This window comes from Eriocheir sinensis, chromosome 63, assembly GCF_024679095.1.
Source record: "Eriocheir sinensis breed Jianghai 21 chromosome 63, ASM2467909v1, whole genome shotgun sequence".
NCBI classification, from domain to species: Eukaryota; Metazoa; Arthropoda; class Malacostraca; order Decapoda; family Varunidae; genus Eriocheir; species Eriocheir sinensis.
Genome location: NC_066571.1, coordinates 4,723,281 through 4,746,275, shown reverse-complemented (window position 1 = coordinate 4,746,275; position 22,995 = coordinate 4,723,281). Strand labels below are relative to the sequence as shown.

General features: G+C 40.9%; 2 protein-coding genes and 1 long non-coding RNA gene across 11 annotated transcripts in view; 2 read left to right on the top strand and 1 right to left on the bottom strand.

Annotated features, from left to right (window-relative positions):
• The window catches only part of LOC126986894 (retinol-binding protein pinta-like), a 23,331-nt gene extending 17,578 nt beyond the window's left edge, over positions 1–5,753 (bottom strand). Inside the window, exons 1-2 of one of the 2 annotated variants that reach the window (XM_050843391.1) lie at positions 5,647–5,745; positions 5,101–5,234 (exon numbers count right to left, since the gene is read on the bottom strand). The gene's annotated coding sequence lies outside the window, so the exon portion shown is untranslated. Of the gene's footprint in view, positions 1–5,100; positions 5,235–5,646 lie in introns of both variants that reach the window. The other variant, XM_050843392.1, reaches the window with a different exon arrangement.
• Positions 5,136–22,995, top strand: LOC126986893 (peptidyl-prolyl cis-trans isomerase FKBP4-like). 8 transcript variants are annotated; one of them, XM_050843389.1, is made up of 11 exons: positions 5,136–5,160; positions 9,156–9,261; positions 9,607–9,751; positions 10,035–10,177; positions 10,507–10,627; positions 11,091–11,248; positions 11,775–12,016; positions 15,555–15,625; positions 18,308–18,477; positions 20,137–20,325; positions 21,609–22,995. In XM_050843389.1, the coding sequence occupies exons 2-11, from the start codon at positions 9,184–9,186 to the stop codon at positions 21,669–21,671; spliced, it is 1,380 nt and encodes a 459-aa protein (XP_050699346.1). In that variant the 5' UTR covers positions 5,136–5,160; positions 9,156–9,183; the 3' UTR covers positions 21,672–22,995. The 8 variants fall into 8 exon arrangements, with proteins under 8 accessions (XP_050699346.1, XP_050699345.1, XP_050699343.1 ...); XM_050843388.1 differs by lacking the exon at positions 5,136–5,160 and adding an exon at positions 5,768–5,790; XM_050843386.1 differs by lacking the exon at positions 5,136–5,160 and adding an exon at positions 5,836–5,860.
• Positions 16,525–17,081, top strand: LOC126986895 (uncharacterized). Its single transcript, XR_007740019.1, has 2 exons — positions 16,525–16,848; positions 16,930–17,081. It is a non-coding gene; the product is annotated as an uncharacterized LOC126986895 (long non-coding RNA).

Below are 22,995 nucleotides of genomic sequence, written 5' to 3'. Positions count from 1 at the left end.
CCTCCTCTTCCCTCTCTCATTATTCCCTCTCCTCTTCCTCTTCCTCCTCTCATTCTCTTCCTTCTTTCATTATTCCTCTCCTCTTCTTCCTCCTCCTCCTCCTTTTCCCTCTCATTCTTCCCTCTTTACTCATATTCCCTCTCCTCTTCCTCTTCCTCCTTTTCCTCCTCCTCTTCCCTCTCTCATTATTCCCTCTCCTCTTCCTCTTCCTCCTCTCATTCTCTTCCTTCTCTCATTATTCCTCTCCTCTTCCACCTCCTCCTCCTCCTTTTCCCTCTCATTCTTCCCTCTTTACTCATATTCCCCTCCTTCCTCTTCCTCTCATTATTCCCTCTCCTCTTCCTCTTCCTCCTTTTCCTCCTCCTCTTCCCTCTCTCATTATTCCCTCTCCTCTTCCTCTTCCTCCTCTCATTCTCTTCCTTCTCTCATTATTCCTCTCCTCTTCCTCCTCCTCCTCCCTCTCCTCCTCCTCCTCATCCTCCTATTCATCCCCAGTCTTCTCCTATTCACTATCATCCCACATCTTTAACTTATCTATTTCCCCCTCCCTCCCCCTCCTCCTCCTCCTCCTCCTCCTCTTCGTTCTTATCTCCCTCTTCCTCTTCCTCTTCCTCCTCATCTTCCGTTCTTTCTCTTCATCCTCCTCCTTTTCATTATAATTCTTCCATTCTTCGTCCTCCTCCTCCTCCTCCTCCTCCTCCTTCCCTAGTAATGAGCCAACAGGCTTTCTGCTGCCTGCTAGTCAATGTTTCCATGTTTCCTCCTCCTCCTCCTCCTCCTCCTCCTCCACATTAGTATTATTTTTAAACAGAGTTGAAATTAATATCCAAATTTTGCCATACAAGGAAGGAAAAATAGGCACCTTGCTGCTATAATAATAAAAATACTAATAATAAAAATACTACTACTACTACTAATAATAATAATAATAATAATAATAATAATAATAATAATAATAATAATAATAATAATAATAATAATAATAATAATAATAATAATAATAAAAATGAGGATAACGATGACAATGACGAATTTTCTCTCTCCTTGACTTATGTGATCTGATAATACCACGCTGTAATCTTCACCCCTCCCCTCCCCCCTCTTCCACACTTCATTATACAACATCCACGTGACGAAAAGAAGGAGTGAAAACTATATACACACAGGTTTCGATGCCAATAAGCTTTCGGTGTGATTTATATGTGCATGTCTCAACTCAAACCCTTTCCAGTGCCTTTCTTCTGCCATTTATACCAGTCTAAGAAGAAAAAGGTGACTGGAATCTCTATACACAAAGGTTTCGATCCCAATAAGCCTTCAGTGTGATTTATATGTGCATGTCTCAACTTAAACCCTTTCCAGCGCCTTTTTTCTCCCATTTATATCAGCCTAAGAAGGAAAGAGGTGACTGGAATCTCTATACACAAAGGTTCCGATCCCAATAACCCTTCGGTGTGATTTATATATGCATCTCCCAACTTAAACCCTTTCCAGCGCCTTTCTTCTCCCACTGGAATCTCTATACACAAAGGTTTCGATCCTAGTAAGTCTCGTGGAGTAAAAACGAACCTCCCAGTGATATTCCCTTCCAGCGCTTACTTTGGTCATTATGTCAATTTAAGGAAGGGCAGTGGCAGATAGAGGCAGGCCGCTGAGATAAAAGAAGATCGTAATCGCTATACACAAGGTCTAGATCCTTATCATTGTTCATTTCGTTGATTAGAATGTCTCGTATGTTGTTTATGTGTGTGGGTCATGTGTGGTTTGTGTATGGGTTATGTGTGATTTGTGTGTGGGTCATGTGTGGTTTGTGTGTGGGTTATGTGTGGTTTGTGTGAGGGTTATGTGTGGTTTGTGTGAGGGTCATGTGTGGTTTGTGTGAGGGTTATGTGTGGTTTGTGTGGGGGTCATGTGTGGTTTGTGTGGGGGTTATGTGTGGTTTGTGTGGGGGTCATGTGTGGTTTGTGTGGGGGTCATGTGTGGTTTGTGTGTGGGTTATGTGTGGTTTGTATGTGAGTTATGTGTGGTTTGTGTGGGGGTCATGTGTAGTTTGTGTGTGGGTTATGTGTGGTTTGTGTGGGGGTCATGTATGGTTTGTGTGGGGGTCATGTGTGGTTTGTGTGTGGGTTATGTGTGGTTTGTGTGTGGGTTATGTGTGGTTTGTGTGGGGGTCATGTGTGGTTTGTGTGTGGGTTATGTGTGGTTTGTGTGGGGGTCATGTGTGGTTTGTGTGGGGGTTATGTGTGGTTTGTGTGGGGGCTATGTGTGGTTTGTGTGAGGGTTATGTGTGGTTTGTGTGGGGGTCATGTGTGGTTTGTGTGTGGGTTATGTGTGGTTTGTGTGGGGGTCATGTGTGGTTTGTGTGTGGGTTATGCGTGGTTTGTGTGTGGGTTATGCGTGGTTTGTGTGTGGGTTATGTGTAGTTTGTGTGGGGGTCATGTGTGGTTTGTGTGGGGGTCATGTGTGGTTTGTGTGGGGGTTATGTGTGGTTTGTGTGGGGGTCATGTGGTTTGTGTATGTGTGGGTTATGCGTGGTGTGTGTGGGGGTCATGTGTGGTTTGTGTGGGGGTCATGTGTGGTTTGTGTGGGGGTCATGTGTGGTTTGTGTGGGGGTCATGTGTGGTTTGTGTGGGGGTCATGTGTGGTTTGTGTAGGGGTCATGTGTGGTTTGTGTGGGGGTCATGTGTGGTTTGTGTGGGGGTCATGTGTGTGTGGTTTGTGTGGGGTCATGTGTGTGGTTTGTGTGGGGTCATGTGTGGTTGTGTGGGGTCATGTGTGGTTTGTGTGGGGGTCATGTGTAGTTTGTGTGGGGTCATGTGTGGTTTGTGTGTGGGTGATGTGTGGTTTGTGTGGGGGTCATGTGTGGTTTGTGTGGGGGTCATGTGTGGTTTGTGTAGGGGTCATGTGTGGTTTGTGTGGGGGTCATGTGTGGTTTGTGTGGGGGTCATGTGTGGTTTGTGTGGGGGTCATGTGTGGTTTGTGTGTGGGTTATGTGTGGTTTGTGTGTGGGTCATATGTGGTTTGTGTGGGGGTTATGTGTGGTTTGTGTGGGGGTCATATGTGGTTTGTGTGGGGGTCTTGTGTGGTTTGTGTTGGGGTCTTGTGTGGTTTGTGTGGGGGTCGTATGGTTTGTGTGGGGGTCATGTGTAGTTTGTGTGTGGGTTATGTGTGGTTTGTGTGGGGGTCATGTATGGTTTGTGTGGGAGTCATGTGTGGTTTGTGTAGGGGTCATGTGTGGTTTGTGTGGGGGTCATATGTGGTTTGTGTGGGAGTCATGTGTGGTTTGTGTGGGGGTCATGTGTGGTTTGTGTGGGGGTCATGTGTGGTCATGAGTATATGGCAAAATTTGTTGTTGTTGTTATTGTGCGTGACTTTTTTTTACAGCAAAGGAGACAGCACAAGGGCACAAAAAAAGGGAAACAATAAAAAAAAGCCCGCTACTCGCTGCTCCTGACTTATTGCCGCGTCTCCAACGAATGCCTCCCTACCAGTGTCTACCATATATTCATTCACGAATAAAGATCCCTCTAGCTCTGTTGTCCCTTCATGCCACACAAGGCAGTGACAGAGACTAATTGATGGGTAGAATACAGGTAGAAAAGTATTAATAGACGTGGTAAATATATTTCAGTTATCTTCATTTTTTTTAGTTTGAATATACGAAGAGCTTAGACGGGAAACAAATAAAAATATACGTGATAATAATAAATATACTTGATGATAGCAACTGAGATCTATACATTAGAGGTCAAACAGTATATGATTATAGACGATGATAATATATAGACATGATAGAAGTAATAGAGTTTTACAAGTTACAGGTAGAAGATTTAACATAGTAGACGTGATGATGATATATATTTAATGATAGTAATGAAGTTTGATAGATTACAAGGGAAAAAATAAATATATATATAAACAACATCTGATAAATTCACTAGCAATGACAAGGTGACCGTAGAAAAGTATATATAATGATAATAATGATGAACAAAAATGATAGCAATGCAGCCCAGTGACAAGGTTATGCGCTCTCTCTCTCTCTCTCTCTCTCTCTCTCTCTCTCTCTCTCTCTCTCTCTCTCTCTCTCTCTCTCTCTCTCTCTCTCTCTCTCTCTCTCTCTCTCTCTCTCTCTCTCTCTCTCTCTCTCTCTCTCTCTATCTATACCTACCTATATCTATCTAGCTATCTATCTACTTACCTACCTATCTATCTATCTGTCTATATCTAGTTATCTATGTGTCCGTGTGTGTGTGTGTGTGTGTGTGTGTGTGTGTGTGTGTGTGTGTGTGTGCTCCCCTTTGTTTGGTTTTCATTTAGCGTGTTCGTTTTTTCTTGCGGTAATGGTTCTTGTAACGCGGACAGGGAGGCTAACTGCTGTCTCGGCCTTCTTGATAACCCACTACGCCAACACACACACACACACACACACACACGCACCACGCACCACACACGAGATTAACTGACTGATTAACCAAGCAACTCCTATGTAACTGACTGACTGACTGACTGACTGACTGACTGATTAACCAAGCAACTCCTATGTAACTGACTGACTGACTGAATAAATGAATGAATGAGAAATGAATGTATGAATGAAAGATAACTGACTAACTAGCCAACTATTTAGGAACTGACGTAATAAATGAATATCTAAATAACTAACTAAAACACAGGAAAAATAAGTATATTCCTTCCATCACTTTATATTTTCCACTCCACAACTTTTCCATATCCATCCTTTCAGTGTTTTTTTGTTTTTTTTTGTGTGTGTGTAACAATGTTTATTATATTATTTTTTTGTTATTATTCTGCGAACACAAATATAGATGGACTGTTGTGGCTTAATCACTTCTATTAAAATATTTGTCCTACGTTTAATTAAAAAGTCGTATTTATCACATGCAGAAACACTGATTCTTTTCATTTTTATTTGCCGGTAACACACACACACACACACACACACACACACACACACACAATTAATATAACATAATTTCTTCTTTCAGGCTTTTGTGGTGTAATCTTTTTTTTACTGTTATTATTTTCCCTCGACGCAAAAACGTACTTATCACGGCTTAGCGATGATATAACTCTTACCTTTAACTCAAACAGGTGCGCTGGACGATATACCTGAGAAGTGGCGGGCTCAGGTGAGAGGTAAGCACTCAGGTAACAGGTAAGAGCTCAAGTAACAGGTAAGAACTCAGGTAACCGTAAGAGCACTTGTTATACTGACGTAGGTGAGGGGGAGTGGGTATAGAAGAACGGTCAGACTTGAGATAATGGTGATGTTAGTGGTGGTGGTGGTGGTGGTGATGACGATACGTGGTGGTGGGTAGTCAAGATGCGCGAGAGATAAAAGGCAGAAAGGTGGTGATGTTTTGGTGATGATAGTGGTGATTGTGATGGAGGGGAAAGATGAAAGGGAGGTATTGATATATTGGTGATGATAGTGATGGTGGTGGAGGTGATGAAACTACAAAAATGAGTAAGATTAACGAGTCATATTGAAGTTTGTTACCGTGATGATGGACAGCTGTTAATTAAAACGTTGATAATCAGAAATAGCAATGATGTATGTAGGAACCACGAAGCCTATTTCCTTATGCTGAGGGTGATAGTGGTGATATGGAGATAGATTACGTGCTGGTGGTGATGATAAAGGTGATGACTGTGGTGTTGAAGATGGTGTTGGTGATGTGCAAAGTGGCGTCAGTGTAGCAGGCACGGGGTGGGCGCCCGCAACTGACTCACGGCTGGACGAATTTGGAGTGATTCTTATCTGCTGTTAGTATCTCGATTGATAAGTGTGACGCCCACTGATAAGCCGGCGGACTTTGAAAACCCAGGGTCGAATGCAAGTATATAGTAGTAATAGCAGTAGTAGTAGTAGTAGTAGCAGCAGTATTGATATGGAAGTTATATATGTTTTCAGAAGGCAGAGTGGTATGCAAGGGGTAGTCTAGTAGTATTTATAGCAGTAGGAGAAGTAGTAATAATAATGGTAGAAGAAGTAGTAGTAGCAGTATAGTAGAAGTAGTAGTAGTAGTTGTAGTAGTAGTAGTAGTAGCCTATAGTCTTAATTATCACAAGTTTACTAGGAATAACCTCTCATACTATAGTTTCCCTTCTAAGTAGCAATTTTCTGAGGGTTGACATGATAAGGCTAACTCGTCTGTATTTGCACACGGGCTATGTCATATTACACCAACGGATATATATATTTACCAAAGGAGATACTACGTGTGGATTTCTACAGGATAAGAGGAAGGCTGATAAGATTAAGATAACGGGTTAGCGAGAAGGCTTAAGAAAGATATATTGGGGCAGGCTTGTCAGATGATGCAGAAATTAACGTTGATCTAGTAGTTTAATTGTTGGGCTGTTCTCATCCCTTATACTCATCGTTTCGTTATCAGTATCAGATGACATATTGTTGAGTTGTATTTCTGATTGACTAAAAGCTTCCCAAGAGCGCTGTAGTACGCATATGAGAAGCGAGAAGGGTTAAAATTATGCTTCGGTTAGGCCTGTGCTTTGGTTGTAAGATAAGGTAGATATATTTTAGGCTGATACTAAATCTTAAGGGCTACAGAGCTATATTACAGGCTATAGCTACTATATATGAGGCCCCTAATAACATATAGTGTACCAAGCGTCTTTCTATACGTATATGTGGCGTTTGGTACACTATATATATTATTAAGTGCCTCATATATTCGCGATTTAGATTACAAAGTGCAGCTCAGCGAATGCAAAAACGTTAATCATTGTACACATGTTATGCATCCATCTTTTTCTGTACTTTGGGCAACATATCGATGAGTTATATTTCTGGCTAGCTAAAGGTTTCCCAAAATAACTGTATGCGTAAAAAGAGGCATATATTGTCCTTATAATCTGCCTCGCGTATACGTGCATGTTGGAAAAGTCTAGAACCTTCTTTGCAAGGAGTCCACGCAGGAGATATCTGAATTAAGACCTTTTAGGTTGCATACACACATACAGGCCATATAAATCATTCTTGCCTTAATTTTAATACACCGACCCTTTTTACATTGCAGAAGAAACGTTATAACAGTATACTTGCAGAAAATAAATTACAAGGCGTCGATCGAAACTCTTATGCCGTAGAAAAAAGTGAAACATCTATAATCAGTAATTCATATCCAGTTTTAGCAATTTATGGGCCACGAAACCGAGACAGAAATATAAAACAAACTAAACTAAAAGGAGGAAAGGGTGAAACAGCAGAGGCCTTAAAAATACATTAAAAAAGATAGCCTAGTAAGTCAAATCCAGTTTTTAGCAGTAATATAGGAGCGAAAAAATATGGAATCAGGCAAAATGAACCATGGTGGAAGGATAGAAGGGGAAACAGAGACCCTAATACATATAAAAAAGACTGATTGATGGATATTTTATTAATTACAAGTAAACAACAAAGGAGAAGGGAGGAGGAGCATGCCATCCCAACCCCCAGGCAGTAGTGTGATTATACAACTAAGGCTATAAAAAAGGAGAATATAATAAGTCAGTCCATGGTGAGGGCGACTTGAATCTTGGTGGCGGCGCGTGGCAGCCCTTGGAAGGTATTGTATTTTCCTCCTCCCTGCCGCCGCCTGCCGCTGCTCCCTCCCTGACGGACTTTCCAGAAGGTCTCGGTAAGGGCCGCGCACGTGTTGTCTGGTGTGTTGCAGAGGCGTACTGGGTGTTGCTGAGAGACACGTGCAATACTTGTCACTTGGCAGGGTGTGTTGCTGAGTTCGGGGTGTGTTGCTCTTAAGTGTTGGTCTGTCAGGCGGGGATTTCTCTGGGGCCTGGGATATGTTTACCTCTAGGATGTGGTTATGTTTACCTCTAGGATGTGGTTGAGATGTTTACCTCTAGGATGTGGTTATGTTTACCTCTAGGATGTGGTTGAGATGTTTACCTCTAGGATGTGGTTGAGATGTTTACCTCTAGGATGTGGTTGAGATGTTTACCTCTAGGATGTGGTTGAGATGTTTACCTCTAGGATGTGGTTATGTTTACCTCTAGGATGTGGTTATGTTTACCTCTAGGATGTGGTTATGTTTACCTCTAGGATGTGGTTATGTTTACCTCTAGGATGTGGTTATGTTTACCTCTAGGATGTGGTTATGTTTACCTCTAGGATGTGGTTGAGATGTTTACCTCTTGGATGTGGTTATGTTTACCTCTAGGATGTGGTTACGTTTACCTCTAGGATGTGGTTATGTTTACCTCTAGGATGTGGTTACGTTTACCTCTAGGATGTGGTTATGTTTACCTCTAGGATGTGGTTGAGATGTTTACCTCTTGGATGTGGTTATGTTTACCTCAAGGCTGTGGTTGAGATGTTTACCTCAAGGCTGTGGTTGAGATGTTTACCTCTAGGCTGTGGTTATGTTTACCTCTAGGATGTGGTTGAGATGTTTACCTCTAGGCTGTGGTTGAGATGTTTACCTCTAGGATGTGGTTGAGATGTTTACCTCTAGGATGTGGTTGAGATGTTTACCTCTAGGATGTGGTTGAGATGTTTACCTCTAGGATGTGGTTGAGATGTTTACCTCTAGGATGTGGTTGAGATGTTTACCTCTAGGATGTGGTTGAGATGTTTACCTCTAGGATGTAGTTGAGATGTTTACCTCTAGGATGTGGATTCTTTTGGGGTCCCAGAATGCAATGCAGTGATGAATGACAGATGACAGGTGGGCAGCAGCGGGTACACCCCAGGCATTGAAAAGTCAAACGTTTGGTGGTTTCCGTAAAATAAAACTATCTCCATAATAAATAGCATCATATTTTGCTCAGAAATAGTCAGTGTCTCAAAATTAGTAGGCTACCCTTTCCTCAACAATCCCTGATATTTTCCTGTATTATCTATAGGCTGTGATGCCTAAGCTGAACAGTGATGAAATTATATCATACTCTACCTGGTTAATACTTGACCAGATAAACACTGAATATTTTTATATAATTAAAGGTATTAACTCCAGAATTACACCCAGCTCAATGTACTTTTGGTAGATGGTAGATGGAGTGATGAAACTGATTTATGGAGTACGGTACTTGGAATTGGCCTCATCCTTATGCACTGCAATGCATTAGGGGAGTTATGACTTATTGTTCTAAATTAACATTCATTCCAGGGTAAAGAACAACACATACTAACCCAGCATGGCGGTAGAGCATCCTGAGACCGTGGAGATGGCGGTCGACATCACACCAGAGAAGGATGGAGGAGTGATGAAGGAGGTGAGTGAGGGGGGGGGTGGGGGTGTCATGCCTCCACAGGGTAATGTGTTATAGAATGAGGCAGTCTTCTAAAACTTCTGAAGGGTAGGCTCTACATACATTCCTTTTTTTTTTTTTTTTTTTAATATCTTTTTATATTAGCTCCTAAAGAGTTTATATGCATCTTTTTTAAGCTTACCATTGGCTCAGTTGGTATACTTTCCCTACATTTATTCTGAAGGCCAAGGTTTAATTCCCATCAGTCAGTGGTGTGCATTTCAATCTTGTAAAGGGTAAGGTACAGCAGAATGAGGCAGCCATATTTAGCAGGGCAGTAATAGCACCTCTTCCTCCACACCCTTACAGGTATTACGGCCGGGTGAGGGCGAGGAAGGACCTCAACCGGGTGACAAGGTGTTCGTGCACTATGTCGGCACCTTGTTGGAGGATGGCTCACAGTTTGACTCCAGTCGGGAGAGGGGCGAGCAGTTCTCCTTCACCCTGGGGAAAGGTAAGTTCACTCTACAGTCTACACATTACATCACTACAAGTTACCTGTAGCTCTCTTCCTGATGTAATTCCTCTTCAGAAAATATTATAATTGCAGTTTTGATTTCCTCTTTTTGTAGTAATGAATATCAAACCATTTCCCAAGTTATCTATCAGTGAGTTATCCATTGCACTGTGGTTGATATCATTTCTCTTCAGAAAGCATGAGAATTAGTTTTACTTCCCTCTTTTGTAATGTCACACTTTAATGTCCAGTTATTAGTGCATGGCTGCTTGCCCCCCAGGTGAGGTGATCAAAGGGTGGGACCTGGGTGTTGCCACCATGAAGAAGGGCGAGCTGGCCAAGCTGACCTGCAAGAGTGAGTACGCCTACGGGGAGCGCGGCAGCCCACCCAAGATACCCCCCAACGCCTCGCTAGTCTTCGAGGTGAGGCTGAGGCTGCTCCGTCTTCTTTATTATGGGAAAATGTAGAGAAGTATCACAAGTAAATAAGGGGAATACAAGAGGCTATTTCGCTCATTCTTCTCTCTTATAGGAAAGGAGAAAAAATTGCATAAGTATATAAAGAAATACAAGACACCCATTAAATAGTTTCTACCTCAATTTACCTTAAACCTGTATTTTTCTAACTTGCACCCATTGATTTTATTCACGAGATGTCATTGAAAACTACTGCTTTGTAATACACTCTAATATAAGATCTGTAATTGTGTGATGGAAAAATGAAAGTCCCTTTTTCACTCTTCCTCCTGTAGGTTGAGCTGTTTGAGTGGCACGGGGAAGACCTGAGCCAGAAGAAGGATGGTGGCATCATACGCAGGAACGTGACCGCCGGCGAGGGCTACCAGACCCCCAACGACGGGGCATTGCTGGAAGGTGAGCAAAAGCCAGCACTAAAAGCCTATGTTCACCTGGTCATACATGCCATTACAAGTTGTACTCATATCTGTGGGAAACAAAACTAAAAATTCAGCTGAAATAAAATACAGTAAACACTTTTAAAACCCTTTATTGAACATCTGTTTAACAAAAATAAATAACAACTCAACTTTCTGGAGTTTTTCTCATGATAGTTTTGATGTGTGTGTATTGGAGAACCTAACCAAACCCTTTTTACTACTTTATTTATGTACAGATAAGGCTTTCTGGCTCGTATTTTGGATGTTAATAGTAATTACTCACTCCTACGTGTTCTTTAAAGTAGGAAATATTCATGCTTGTATTTACATTCACTTCATTACTTGCTTCATTTTCATATTGTGACAGTTGCCTGTAAATCTGTTGTTTCTGATTGGCTTAGGGAAGCTCTAATGTATGCCTTTATCTATCTATGTTTTAGTGCACATTAAGGGCAAGGTGAACGGGACAGTGTTTGACGATAGGGAACTAATCTTCCCCCTCGGCGAAGGCTCTGAACACAACATTCCCGAAGGCCTGGAGACAGCCCTCGAAAAGTTCAAGAAGGGCGAAAAGTCTGTCATAAAGCTGTCACCAAAGGTACTGTAATAATAATGATTATGATAACAATAATACTATCCATAATTTTATGAAGCATATATATTTGCATGTTGGTTAAATGAAAATAAAATGTGGAGTAGATGAATTGGTGAAGCATGGTACTCTTGAGATGGTTTGGACATAAGATAAGATTGAATGAGGATGACTTTGTGTGCTTTTCTACAAATCTTTTACATCATGCATATCAAGGTAAAACAATTGACTGCCCCCTGAACTGGTACATCATTTACTATGCTTTTAAAATATAACTTCCAATCTTCCTTTTTTAACAAATCTCAGTTTCCTCACATAATAAAATTTTCTGCCTCCCTTTTCCTGTGTACTTTTTAACTTTTCTTTAATTCACATAAAAATAAACTACTGCCTTCCACTCCCAGTATGCCTTTCAGGACCAAACAAACCTCAGTTTCCTCACATAAAGAAGATTAAGTGTACTGCCTCCCTTTTCCTGTATTTTTTAACTTTTTCATTGAGAAATTAATAAACTGCTGCCTTCCTCTCCCAGTATGCCTTTGGGGACGAAGGTAACTCATCCCTGGGAGTGCCACCAGGTGCATCCGTGGAGTATGAGGCAGAGCTGAAGAGCTTTGAGAAGGCGAAGGAGTCATGGGAGATGGACCAGGGGGAGAAGATTGAGCAAGCCAAGACCTGCAAGGAGAAGGGCACCCAGTTCCTCAAGTCCGAAAAGTACAAGCTGGCAGTGAAGCAGTACAAGAAGATCATCGACTTGTTGGAATATGACTCTGGTAAGCTGTCTGACACCTGCCTACCTGCTACCTATTAATACCTGCTTGATCTGCCTTCATGTTGTCTGCTGGGTTTATATAAGGGAATGATGCTAACTCAGAGAGGGCTTAGACCATACAATAGACCTTCCATTTATCACATTTCTTTTTAAGGATTTCCTTATAATGCGCCCGTGTCTCCTTCACACACACTCACGAAAAAAAGTCCCACCAGTCTCAAATAGAATAAATATTTTAATACTTATAAACAGAAACCATACCTCCATTTTGCTAGAATTTCTTTATTATTTATCTTGTGGTAAATAGAGGGTCTGCTGTATAAGGGAATGGGACTGATTGAGAGGGATTAGATTATGTAATGGTACTAATTGAGAGGGATTAGATTATATAATGGTACTAATTGAGAGGGATTAGATTATATAAGGGAATGGTAGTTATGGAGTGGGATTAGACTATATATTGGAATGGTACTGAGAGGGATTTGAAGTTGAGTTTTGCAGGTCTCAGTAGCTTTGAGTAGAAGGGAAGGTGTGTCTTATAATGAAGGTGTTTTAATCGTGACATCAACAAAGTTCTTGGATGAGGTGAAGCGTTGAGTGGCTGTGCTGTTTTCAAAGCTGCCTCATCGTTATCTTTGGTGTTTATGTTGGGCAGACTGAAGACTACATTAACTTAAAACTTACACATTTATGAAAAGAATTTTATAGAAGCTTGAAGGTGTTCAGTTTGCTTAATATATATGTACAAAGATAATGAATAGTCAAGGCAACAGAAATACTCCATACTGTGCTGCTGGTTGACATACTGCCTCATCCAGGACCTTTCGATGCTTCTAATTGGATGGTTTCTGAGGGTCATAGTTATCTAGCCTCAAAGGTGTGGCAGTGGCATAGGAAGCCTCAAAATTTATGACACCATTTTATGCACCTTCTAACTGATAACATTTTTCAGGGTTGTAAGTGGACAGCAACCTTTGCCTCTTTCCCTATCTAGTCTCACACAAGTTTGTTGGGGTGGATTTTTTGTAGAGAATCATGAAGCTCTTTGTCATTAGCCATAAATTCCTTGGTTTTACTTCTGGTAACCCAATCACGTGCCCCAAATCAGGGCTCTGCTCCACTGATCAAAGCAGTTATGATTTGATTTACCTCGAATTACACAACTAAAATACTATTAGATCACTATTCTTAAAGGCAAAAATATCAAGCTTCATATTATACTACCAATTATTAAAATGTAGCTTTACCTTGATACTGAATAACATTAATTTAAAAACATAAAAATGCATCAACAGAATAAGACTTAATGATCCAAGGGAGTGGCTTTCCCACCACACCTCACCACATCAGCTCCAGCATTACTGGCACACTTGTTTCATGATTGGCAGTTACTTTAAGTTATTATTATGACTGTTTGCTCATGACTTTACTTCTTATTTAAAGATATATTCAGTGTAGTATATGCTGTTCATACACCACATTTTGGACCTAAACACTTTTGAAATATTTGAAATTCATTGGCATAGCTGTCATTTAGAGTGATACTTTCATGGGCCATATAGGAACATTTTTTGTATCATGCATCATGGGAGTAGAACATTATAGCATGAGCATGATGGCTGTTGTGGATGGGATGTTTGCCTGCTTAATCTTTGTATAGTCATGCAGTGTTATGAGTTTGCTTAGTTTTAACTCAAGACAGAAAGGTAAGTAGTGTGTGCATGTGTGAAATCCTTGCATTGCACACCTTATGAGGAACCTCTGGCAACTAGGAGATAATAATACACCCATCCTTCAGGACAAAAATAGTGATGTTAAGCTACAATACGTAACACTGATGTCCTATGTGTTTGTATGTCCGAGTGTGTGACTCTGCGTGTGTATGTCTGTATGTGTGTGTGTGTGCTTGCATATATAGTTAGCTATCCAGGGAAGTTTAGTGTATGTTTGCTATTTTGTACCTGCGATTCCAATTAGCACTTGCATCAGGGAATAAAAAACTTGATTATAAAATTGATCAAAAGCCTGAAAAATTCACTACTATCAGAATAAAGGTTAAAGAATGATCAGCATTCTTTATTTTGAAGTACCATATTTGACAGCTTATAAGGCGCACTTTCTTCCCAAAAAACATCCCAGAAAATCACCCTGTGTCTTATAAGGTCAAGGGTTCAGCTTTGGGTTACTGGCTAATGGAGTTTTTGTGCTGCAGTGGCACTTAAATTAAGCCGCAAACATCTCCGCATATGTAAACAAGGTGCCGATCGCCTGTACACTAACAACGGCAACTCTTTTTAAAAGTAACAATGTATAACAGTAGTACTTACCAGTACGTCATCTAATATAACACCAGTAAGGAAGAAAATTAAGTGATGACGGTTAACCATTCATGGTTGTACACCAAACTTGACGACATGCGCAAGACCCACTGCGTTTCCTTAGTACGGAGCCAGGGACCATTGAGGTAAGACAGACCTCCATAAAACTACTTAATTTTGTTTAATTGATAGACACAAAAAAGATATGGATAATATTGACGAGATGCTGAGAAGATAGGTTATTATTCGATATTTACAAGTGCCTGTTATCCATTTTCCATCTTTTAACATTCTTACCTTACATACATGTTCAAAAAACCTTGAAGCTCATTCGAGTTTGAAATTTCTAGATTCATAATGGAGTCACAGAAAAGACATGCTGACACAATTGCTTATAAGTTACAAGTAATACCATTTGCCAAGGAAAACGGCATCAGAGCTGCTGCTAGGCATTTTGGATAACCTCCAACCGAGAAAATGGTGTGTCTGGCAAAAACAAGAGGAACAACTTCAGCAAGCAATAAAATGAAAACAAACCCTTTGCACAAAAAAGCTAGATGGGTGGAAAAGGAAATGAAGACTTGGATTGTAGATCAAAGGAACTTGAGGTTTAATAGTAACAACTACAGTAAAGTAAAATAACAACACAACTATCACACAGAAAAGCTAGATGGATGGAACTGGAAAAGGAGATGAAGGCTTGGGTTGTAGATCAAAGGCACTTAAGGTTTAATAGTAACAACTAAACTAATAATTTTTAAGCTAAAGTAAGAGCTGCTGCAAAAGGTCATGATGATATTTCTGGTGATGAGGGCTTGTGGTACAGATATTTTAAAAGGAATGGATTAGCAATGCGAACAGAAACAAAAATATCACAAAAAATGACCTGAAAGTGGGGAGGGCTATGAATGTCAGGCAAAAACCCTTCATCCAACATTCATAGTTTAAACCCGTTTATTTATTTGTTTTTAAATGCCTGCCAAAATTGAAGTGCGTCTTATAAGCTGTCAAATACAGTATGCTCATTTTAATTCCTTCAGATAATTTTCTTTATTGTTTAGTTTTGTGTTGTTCCCTGAAGTGAGTACTGATTGGAGCACTGCATACAGGCTGGCAGACATACTTTACACAGCCCAGAAAGCTACCCTAGCCATTTAAGTAACTCTCCAGCCGCTCCAAGTTAAGTAGAATAATTATCAAGTGCCAATCTCTCCTCTGTGGGCCCCGGGAACGACTCTTCGGAGGACGACAGTGACATGGAAGAGCAGGTCAACCTCGCAGCCAACGACAAGGGTAGTACTCGTTCCATCCTGTGGGGGAGGGATGGAAGGATAGACAAGGATATGACTCTAGTTTGAGAGGTTGTGTTCACTGGTTTGTGTCCACCATTCTGATCAGTACTGTTGGAGGCAGAAATGTTTATCCATGTCACCAATTTAACTCATTTGTGTCCTGGCAGCCCCGTTCAGTATGGCATGTAGGAGGTGTAAGAGGAGAGTGGCCTCACAGAAAGGGGTTATGCCAAATCACAATGAGTTTTTTCTTAGGTTGATCAATACTTGCATATCTTACTTTATCAGGGAAATTGTTACTTGGAAAATTGCATTGAAATATGAAAAGTAAACTTGTGTCAAAACAGCAGTTGGTAAGCATTCTTTATTTTGACAGTGCATTATAATATAGTCTGTCAATTTGAATTCCACCAGCCAGATAGTCAAATATTCGGAATTCAAGCAAACAGGATATTATTTTCATTTCCCTTCCAAACACACATAATTCTTGAGTGCCGGAAATGATAATCCAGTAAAGATATTCCCTGAAACCTAGACTCATTTTCATGCTGCAACTTAATTTACCTGTGTAGGCCTTTTTGTCCTTATGAGTATTGGTTGGAATGGTGCGTCAAGATTGGCAAACTTACATATTTACCTCTCTTGAAATGTCTCTTCAAGTACAAGCATTTCCCTTGCCTCTTGAGCCTTCCCAAGCTGTCCGTCCTGCCTTTTAAATACTCTATTCACATTGACTGGGGAAATGAACCCACCTGGCAAACATCAAGTGTGGCAGCATTATTACAAGCTCCCCTTTACTTAGAGATGTCAAGTTATTACCAACTCAAAAAATCAGCATCGTTCTTTTTTTTTTTTTTTTTTTTTTTTTTACGAAGGAGACCACTCAAGGGCACTCAAAAAAAAGGAGACAATAAAAAAAGCCCACTACTCGCTGCTCCTAGATACTTGGAAGGCAGTAAAAAAAACATCATATGAGAGGTAAATTTGTAATATGCCAGAACCTATAAGGAGGACAGTGTTGAGTGTAGTTTTGTTTGCAAGTTAAGGCTGTGTATCGTTGTTATGCTGTATATTTTGGACTGGGTTTTGTGAGTAATTTTGCACTGTAGTGACTTGTGTAGAAAATGGAACAGTAGAGAACAGGTTGACTTGCTTTACAGTAGAGAACAGGTTGACTTGCTTAACAGTAGAGAACAGGTTGACTTGCTTAACAGTAGAGAACAGGTTGACTTGCTTTTCAGTAGAGAACAGGTTGACTTGCTTAACAGTAGAGAACAGGTTGACTTGCTTTTCAGTAGAGAACAGGTTGACTTGCTTAGGAATAGTTTGTCATTGGTGAGGATCTTTTTTCCTCATAAGATGTTTTCCTCTCTCTCTCTCTCTCTCTCTCTCTCTCTCTCTCTCTCTCTCTCTCTCTCTCTCTCTCTCTCTCTCTCTCTCTCTCTCTCTCTCTCTCTCTCTCTCTCTCTCTCTCTCTCTCTCTCTCTCTCTCTCTCTCTCTCTCTCTCTCTCTCTCATATAATCCTATGCTCATTTTCACTTTTTGGATTCCTCATACTTTCTCCTTTACCTCTTCCTCACCACCTTATAAATAATTTAATACAGGTTGAGAATCCTTTATCCGAAATTCCAAAATCCAAAAGATTTTTGAATGCTGACTTGACGCATCTCAAATAGAAAATTCCACAAAGTGATGGGAGGATTCCACCACGTATAGCTGTTGTGTGCTGCTCAGGGTTGCCAGGTCTGCTGTGTCGACACCTTGAGCGTAAAAACATCTGCTTGCCACCACCGCAGGTTTTGGGCGACATTTGGGATGGGATAGGGCAGGAACACAGTCCACGACCTGGCAACTCTGGTGCTGCTTTGCGTTAGTTTGTTGTCAGCAGTCATCACAGCAACACCTCCGCTGGTTACTCTTTGTGATTACCGCGTATTGTGTGCTCTGTGGTGTAAAGATATTGTTGAAATGTCAAAAGGGCCTGCATATTCTGAAATCCGCAACACTTTCGGTCCCAGGAATTTCGGATAAGGGATTCTCAACCTGTACATTTACAGTAAGATTCTGCCAATAATATATTTTCTACAGTCATGGCTAGTTGGAATGGATACAAGGTTTCTACATTGATGCTGATTCTTTCGAGTAACTAATATTCTGTGGAAGGAAGTTGAGACATGATAGTTCTGGTCAGCTGCAAGACTTGGCTGCAGACCACAAAAAAAATTCAAAGTGCTTTTCCGTTTTTGCATTTATATCTACAGCGAGCACTCTATTCTTTATGCGGACACTAGTTATCAGTCACTTCCTAGTCTCTCATTTCTAAGGTGCCTATTAAGTCCATTTTGCATGAAGTAGTATGAAAGTGGTCCTAAACATGCACCATTTATAATTTAACAGCATCCAATTTTTCTAGCTTTCACTCATTTCTATAATCATCCATAAGGTGGCCGATAACTTCTTAAACATGAATGAACAAATATGAAAATGGCCAGAAACATATGCCATTTACACTTACAAGCATTCATTCTCTAGTTTTCATTCGTTCATAAGGTGACTGATAGCTTTTAAACAAAGTAATACTATGAGAAAAACACCATCAGTTTTCTCCATAGTCATCACTCATTTTCTGTTTCATCAATCATAATCTAACCAACCACGGCACTCTATACCTTGGCATTTCAGGACTGGATGATGAGAAGAAAGCTGAGAGTCAAAAGGTCTTGCTGGCAGGACACCTCAACCTGTCCATGGTGTACCTCAAACTCCAGGACAGCGCCTCAGCCCGCGATCACGCCACAAAGGCTATTGGCATGGACCCCACCAATGTGAAAGCCTACTTCAGGAGAGGCCAGGTGAGGAGGCTTGCTATCTTGCTCTCTCCTTGATTTCTATTTTTTGTTTTTTTCCCTTCAACTGGGAGGGGAAGAATTGGAGCTTTTAGCTGTGATAGATTATTTATACCTGTCGTTTTTATGATTGATCCTAGCAATGTGAAAGCTTACTTCAGGAGGCAGCAGGTGGGAAGGCTTGCTATTTTTGTTTTGTTCCCGTATTAAAGTGGGAGGGGAAGAGTTAGCAGTGATGGCTTATTTATATATGACTGAGAATGTGTTCCGGGGTAATGGGTTATTTCTCACCAGAGGCTTAAGGGCCATTGTGACTGATATGAGCATTGAGGCTGTGCACAGCTTTAGCATATGTCCCCAACTTTACCTCTACCTTAGTGTGAAAGCTGACTTCAGGAGAGGCTAATAAAGTTGTACTAGTTTAACCTGCTGGACCACAGTAATGCCCATGATCCGTCACCTTCTATCGAGTCTTGTGGCACCCTAATAGAGTGGCCTAGGAGGCTGATTTATGGAGTGGGCATGTAGGCAGCACGTGGGAACAATATCCCAAGTGGCAACTCACTAGCAGTGTTGGGCGTAGCGGCACTACTAGTAGCACCGCTACGTAGCGAAGCTACTTTTTTAGTAGCTGTAGCGGTAGTGCCACTCTTTTTTTAGAAAGAGCAGCAAAAACAGTAGTGGCACTACATTATTAGGTAGGGCTAGTCACTACTCACTACTTGCTACTCAGGGTGGACCAACTACGTACGTGATGAAAACACGAATGAAACGTGTACAGCAGTTCAGTGGGCTGAGTCGTGGCCCGTCACTCTTTTCAGTCACCTAATGCTCGCTCAGTAGTGAGTCTGCAACTGGAGGTGTGGCTGGCTGTTGTGGATATTCCTGATCACAGATCACAAAGCCTTGGAAACTGGTAAAAACTGGGTGAGTCAGTTAGCACAGCAGAGGGAGGTGAGTGAATCTTCTAGCCTCACGTACAGGAAGTGTAAAGTGACTTACTCAGTACTCTATCAAGGACGTGGAACGTAACAATATATATAAAAGAATTATGTTTTTTCAATACTTATTGTTCACAAGTAGCAGTAGTGCACTACATTTAGAAATGAGTAGTTGTAGCGGCAGTGCCACTACAATTTACTGAAATAGTGGTAGCGGTAGTGCCACTACTTTTAGCAGGTAGTGCACACAACACTGCTCACTAGACCCATGCCGCACCCATGCACACACTCCCCACGCCTCACAGGTCATTGTCCTCAGTTATTGCATTTCTGTGAACCCATAAACATATCCGGCTGTCATTCATCATCTCGTCGCATCTTCAACCAGACATGCCACCACAATGACGTAGCAACAGCTGATGGCCCGCCACTGACAGCCCAGGTGCACCAAGTTTGAAACACATGATATAGCAGGGGACCTTCAAATGCTGTTGGGGTGTTTTCTGGTGAATTTAACATTGACAGTAAGGGGTTTTATATGTTTTTCATGTTTTTTAGGGCATTGCTGACCATTTTAGAAGAAAGAAAATGGGGGAAATGCCTGGGATTGGGCTGTAGCAATGTGCACTTATTGCCTGGTGTTCAGTGGGTTAATAAGTGAATGACCCAAATTTTTTGAATTATCATTGATTCATGGTAGACTGAGAGTGAGTTTCCCTTCCAGGCCCAGCTCAACATGGGTGATCCAATCCTGGCACAGAAGGATTTCCAGTCTTGTCTAGATCTGGAGCAGAACAACAAGGCAGCCAAACAGCAGCTCATGATCTGCGTCCAGAAGATCAAGGCCGACAAGATGAGGGAGAAGCAAATCTACGGTGGAATGTTTGAAAAGTTTGCCAAGCAGGATCAAGCAGTAGGTTTTATTCTCATTCTCAGTAATGTTTCTGCTAGGGTCACTGTACGCTAAGTTGACCCAGAAGCCTTGCCCCCTCCCTCACCCTCCTTCCATAGTGACACTGACTCATAGCTCAATGCTTCTTTCATCCAACCAATGAGCTCCTGTGGCTAAGGAAGAGGGGGTGGGGCTTCTGGACCAACTTAGTGTACAATGACTATAGTTCTGTTAATTCAAATAGACTCTTAGGTAACTTTCACACCAAAGTGATGTGTAGCATACGTCAATGCTTAATTCGCAAGATGTCATCATCTGAGGATGAGGCAGATGTAGTTGCTCTGAACCTAGGCTATCATACATTATCCACGCAATCATACACGCTGATTGCATAGATAGTGAATGATAGACGAAGCATAGAAACACTCTTTAGTGTCAATAACATGCAGGCAACAATAACAAATACCATCAGTTATAGTTGATTTTGAATAAAAAATTATTAGAACTGTCACTTAACAGGTATTTTGTTAATATATAGGCTGCTAATTTTCTCAGTGGTGGATAGCGCCAAGGCAGTTTAATTATCAAAATCATCGATCATGTAAATTAACAAAACTGTTGTTTGCGACAGTACTAATAATTGTCAACTCAAAATCGACTGCAATTGATGGTATTTGTAATTTTTGCCTGCATATTATTGACGCTGATGACTGTTTCCTATGCGTAGGCTATCATAAATTATCCACAATCAGACTAGCTCTGTGACAACAGGTTCCCAGCGCACAGTAATGCACACCTCAGACTTGGGTGAACCAACTATAGACTCCACATGGGTGACCAAGGCAGTGTTGTCAAATGTGGCTGGCATAAATCTGTCAGAATTTAAGAGTACATACGTCATAGATCTGCAGGATCTTTTGTTGTTGAATCTTTAATGTCACTTGTACTTGATATTTTTAATATTATCTTGGTTATTAATTACTCTTGGTGTGAAAGCTTCAGTAATGTGACAGCACTCTCTGAGGTGGCACATCACACACTGAGAAGAAAACAGTCCAATCCCATCTCGGAGTGGCATGCAAGTCACATGTGGCACATGCAATGTGTCACACCGCTCCTATGTGAAAGGTCGGACTTGTTTGTAGAGGTTTGTTTTCGAGTGATGTGCCACTTTGGTTTAAGAGCTGCCATAGACTTCCCTGCACTTTCATTATGGTTCAGGGGTGTCTCAAACCTTGTATTGATGGTTCGATAGCACTTCAACTCCTGGCTTCCTATTTCAACTATTGCTATCATTATTGCAGAAGCAGAAGGCAGAGGCAAAGTGCACCCCCACTGAGGAGAAGGAAGAGGAAGAGAAGATGTAAGCAGAGCAGGAATGTTGATAGTTGAAACTCCTCACCAACTGTCGCATTACACTTCATTGCATTCCCAGCAGTGGAGCGGTGGCAGTCTTCAGCAGAATCAAGGACACTGTATGCAAACTGTTTGGTGTCAGTGACTGTGTTCGGTGAAGTTTAATTTGTCAATGCCATACCATCATGTGAACGCTTATCCAAGTCTCCATGTCTCCCTCAACTCATGTAGAAGAGTACATTCACCTGTTCTTGTTCACCATTTCAGTCCTTACTTGTATCAGAAAAATAATATAGTCATTTCTCAAATAGTACGGTTTCCAATAGTTCGGTTTCGGTTTTATACAGATTGTCATAGAAGATCTTTTAAGTATTTTTAAATTTCCTGCTCATCGGAAAATTTTAAAATCCTAATAAAATCTTTGAAAATCCACATAAAACCGAAACTGAACTATTGAAAACCATACTATTTGAGGGACGACTGTACTGGAATATTTTGATGATGTATGAAAACAAGCTTATATAAATTTAGACGAGGCATGAAACTAAGCTTGCCGAAAGAAAGCGTAATAGTTAATCATGACTTATTTGAACACTGGATTGCTTTTATACTTTAGCTCTGTTTTTCTGGGTAGCTATTTTTCTGATACAAACACTAATTGGAGTGGTCTTTGTGAATTAGTGAATATGCTCTGTCTGGAACCCCTGGCCGTGTTTGGCTGTGAGGTGCAGGTTATGTTTCAGGATTTGAGTGTATGTGTGTGTGTGTGTGTGTGTGTGTGTGTGTGTGTGTGTGTGTGTATGCTTGTGTGTGTGTGTGTGTGCAAGCTTCTGTTTTGAAATGGTTACTTGATGCTTTTGAATGTCTTTTATCCACTGAAGGGAAGTTTTACGTGCTCTTCTGTTGCCGACTTCTTGAGGCTTTGTGTAATTATTTTACTTGTGTATTGTTCCTCAAGGATCTACAGTGATACATGGAAACGATTCATTTTCATTCCTATGGAAGTTAGTAATTGTTTGTAGCATAATAGCTGAGGAAAGGAGTGGCAAGGACTGACTGACTTTTGATACTAGTAAGACTGGCAGCACTTGTAGGTACTAGATGTAGCAGAAGACAAATTGCCTAGATTCACGAAGTATGTAAGTAATAGTATGGGTATTATCTCATTGTTGCAAGTCATTATTCTCCAAATGAATAGTGCTTTTTATCTTTTTTTCCTATCTATCCTGTCTTTGCCAGATATGAGCTCCCTGATTTGTTAGGTGATTTAAAATATTGTGGTTCATAATATTTTTCTTTCAGCATTTTGCTCCTAATAAAAACTGTGATGATTAA